A 4,066-nucleotide genomic window follows, 5' to 3' on the forward strand; every position below is an offset into this window, starting at 1 on the left:
CCTGTTAATATTTACACTTTGACTTCCTTCCATGAACCAAAAATGGTCTAAATGGAATCTCTAATAGTAAATCCTTTCCAAAAGATTTTAAATTTACTTTGCCCAGGTTCATTATAGAAATCACTATCTATGGCAGCTACACCCTTACAGAATATATTTCTTAACTAATAAGAGTTGAAAATAAAAATTATTCCTTGATTAATAGGCTACAGAATGAATGTTGTGTTAACAGATATGAAAACAACATTCATCTCTTTATACATCTTCATCAGAAGTCTTGAGTGACAAGCTGCATTGTCAGTGAGCAGTAATATTTTCATATTAACCTTTATTTCTGAGCTGTAGTATCAACAGTAGACTTTAAATACTCAATAAACTATGTGGTAAACAAATGTGCTGTAATCCAGGATTTGTTGGTTTCATTTATAAAAATGGGCAAAGAGAATGCAGAATCTCATAATTCTTAAAGGTCCTAAGGAATTTTGGAAAGGTAAATAAACACTAAAAGTTAACAGTTGCATTAGCCTTTAACAAGAGAATCTGTCTGTCCTTTAAAGCTTTGAAGCCAGGCATTGACTTTTCTCTAGTTATGAAAGTTCTACATGGCATCCTTTTTCAATAGAAGGCTGTGTTTTTTTTTCTACATTGAATGTATGTTGTTTAGTGTAGCCACCTTCATCAATTACCTTAACTACTTAAGCACTGGATGCTTCACCTTGTGCTTTTAAGTTATGAAGATGGTTTCTTTTCTTAAATCTCATGAATCAACCTATGCAGCTCCCTCACCTCTCTCAGCCTTCAGAAAATTGAAGAGAATTAGGGCATTGTTCTGGATTCGATTTTGGCTTAAAGGAATATTGTGATTACTTTGATCTTTTATCCAAATCACTAAAACTTTTTCCATATCAGCAGTAACATTGTTTTGGTTTTTTATCATTTGTGTGTACACTGGAGTAGCACTTTTAGTTTCCTTCCAAAACTTTTCCTTCGTATTCACAACCTGGCTGTCTGGTGCAACAGTCCAGCTTTTTGCCCATCTTGGCTTTCAATATGCCTTCCTTACTAATCTTAATCACTTTTAGTTTTTGATTTAAAGTGAGAGACATGCAACTATTCCTTTCACTTGAACACTTAGAGGACATTGTTGGGTTATTAATTGGCCTAATTTCAATATTGTTGTTTGCAGGAAATAGAGAGACCTGAAGAGAGGGAGAGAGATGGGGAAACAAGTCAGTGGAATGGTCAGAACACAGTATTTATTGAACAACTCTTACACAGATACTATTTGTGATGCCTCAAAACAATTGAAGTAGTAACATCAAAGATCACTGATCACAGATCATCATAACAGATAATATAGTAATATAAAAGCTCAAAATATTGTGAGAATCACCAAAATCTGATGCGAAGACATGAACTGAGCATATGCTTTTGGGAAAATGATGCCAAAAGACTTGCATGACACAGGGTTGCCACAAACCTTGAATCTATAAAAACACAGTATCTGTGAAGCACAATAAAGAGAAGCACAATACAAGGAAGTTATGTCTGTGCAGAGAGACTGTACTGGGTATATTGTCATTTGAATTTCAGTATCAGTTCACAGTCACCTTCTTAAGTTAATGACCCCATTATAGTTATTTAGTAAAATGATTGTTGTTGGTGCCCCACCCACATTTTTACAGGATTAGTGAACTGAAGCTAGTCCCAAGTGACACTATAAATTTTTTTAACTGTACTCTTTGCAGTTCTGATTTCCTTACTTCCTTCTTATGACAGTTCTCTCTCAATAAAGCATTTGTATAACAATTTCATCTCAGGCTCTATTTCTTGAAAAGTGAATCTTCAGCAATTAGCATCTCTTTTAGTCATAATGCCATGCATATTTGGCCAAGATTTCTCTTCACATACGTTTTTTACTCTCAGATACAGATGCCAAATTTCAATGTGAACAAATTTTACAAATCGAGTACCCTTTCTCATCCTATTTACCAATAATCTATCCTTCTCTCTAGGTTATATTAGAGGACACACTGAATAAAATGGTTGAAGGAAATCAGTCTGTGGTTTCAGAATTTATGCTTCTGGGACTTTGCAACTCGTGGAATATTCAGGTCTTACTCTTAATGATATTTTGTATGCTTTACCTGATCATTGTATCTGGAAATACTGTCATCATGATCATAGTCATCACTGATTCCCATCTCCATTCCCCCATGTACTTCTTTTTGGCCAACTTGTCCTTTGTTGATATGTGGCTTTCTTCAGTCACCACTCCTAAGATGATAGCTGACTTTCTCAGGGAGAACAAGACCATTTCCTTTGCAGGCTGCATGTTCCAGATACTCTTTTCCCATTTCATTGCAGGACTTGAGATGGTGCTACTGGTGATAATGGCTTATGACCGCTATGTGGCAATCTGCAAACCACTCCATTACTCCACCATTATGAGTCTGCAAAAGTGCATTGGGTTGGTGGTGACATCCTGGATCATTGGCTTTGTGCATGCCGTAAGTCAAATAGTGATCATACAGCTGCCTTTCTGTGGCCCCAGGGAAATAGACAGCTTCTTCTGTGATCGAGCTCTGGTAATCAAGCTTGCCTGCATGGACTCCCATAATTTGGATGTTTTAATGAATGCTGACTGTGGACTTGTAGCTGTAACCTGTTTTATTCTATTACTGATATCCTACACATATATTCTTCTCACTGTCTGTCAAAGCTCTAAAACTGGGGCTTCCAAGGCTCTCTCTACATGTACTGCCCACATCACAGTGGTGGTGCTCTTCTTTGGGCCTTGCCTCTTCATTTATGTGTGGCCACTCAACATCACCAAGATGGACAAATTTCTTGCTATGTTTTACTTTGTTTTCACACCTGTCCTAAATCCAGTCATTTATACCCTGAGAAATAAAGAGGTAAGAAATGCTATGAAGAGATTCAGAAGCTACAAAATGAATTCCAAGGGAAGTTCTTAATGTCTGGAAAACTTCATTTTGGGGGAATTATCCAATCAGTCTTCCTATACCTTAAACTATGTTAAATTAGAATTCAAAAAAATTTCTTAACAAAGGAATGTTTCAATCCTTCTGAACAAGTCTTAGTAAACTTCTCTTGAATCTTCTCCTAACTTCATTTGAAAAGCTGTGTTTCTGTAACATTGACAACTCTTTTCAGAATATTCACTTACCCTTTGTCAAAAGTCAAGGAAATTTTTTTTCTTTAACCTAGCATTCTACTAAAATACTAACGGGGAAAGGCAAAAGAAAAAAATGAAGAGAGGATAAAATAAGAATGGAAAAAATACCTTAGGAATAACAGTGGGATTACTCTTGCTTAGATTTTATTAACTCAATGAAAAAGAAGAAAAATAGGTAATTTATTGCCTAAAAAAAAAAAAGTTAAAAAATTAAAACCTAATCCTATTTATTTTGGTTATCTCAAGATCTAAAATTTTTTAATAAAAGTCTTTCAGTGTAAACTCTTGAAATTCAATCTCCCTGAGACCAGGGATCATTTCTTACATGGTTAATTATGAAACTACAATGCTTAATATACTGTCATGATTAATATATAATAGATATTGAATAATTACATTTTAATGAATTATTAAGGATCAATTGTTCTCTTCAAATTCTCAAAACATTTATTGGTCTGGGAGTATTTAAGTATACTCTTTTGGAAATTTAAAATTTCTTAAAGTTTCCAATCATGAATAATACATATTTTCTTTCTTCTAGAATTAGTAATGATGTCAATTAAAATTTAATTGTAAGAATCAATAATAAAAGGTCTAAAATATGGCAATATGCAATTTTTATTTCTTGTAATATGGAAACAAAATACAAAAAAGTGGCAGGATAAAATTAATAATTAGTATACTTCACTGTCAATTCTGTGACATCATATTTTATGTATCACCTTAAGCACTTTTATTATTATATCCAGATTGTGAATGAGTAAATGAAACCGAAAATTATAAATTTAAATTTATCAAAGTAACACATCTTTACTTTTGTTTTTATTTAAGAGGTTTAGAGATCAATTTGGTTTCCAAGACTGTTCA

At 33.7% G+C, this 4,066-nt stretch overlaps 1 protein-coding gene across 1 annotated transcript; it reads left to right on the forward strand.

The window, feature by feature from the left end:
* The first annotated feature begins 2,039 nt into the window (after window positions 1-2,039).
* Window positions 2,040-2,978, forward strand: LOC103256288 (olfactory receptor 4K3-like). Its single transcript, XM_008054185.2, has one exon. It carries the CDS (start codon window positions 2,043-2,045, stop codon window positions 2,976-2,978), a length of 936 nt encoding a protein of 311 aa, XP_008052376.1. The 5' UTR covers window positions 2,040-2,042.
* Window positions 2,979-4,066: the final 1,088 nt, after the last annotated feature.

The sequence above is a fragment of the Carlito syrichta genome, unplaced genomic scaffold (assembly GCF_000164805.1).
Source record: "Carlito syrichta isolate Samal-C Ts95f unplaced genomic scaffold, Tarsius_syrichta-2.0.1 Scaffold289191, whole genome shotgun sequence".
NCBI lineage: Eukaryota > Metazoa > Chordata > Mammalia > Primates > Tarsiidae > Carlito > Carlito syrichta.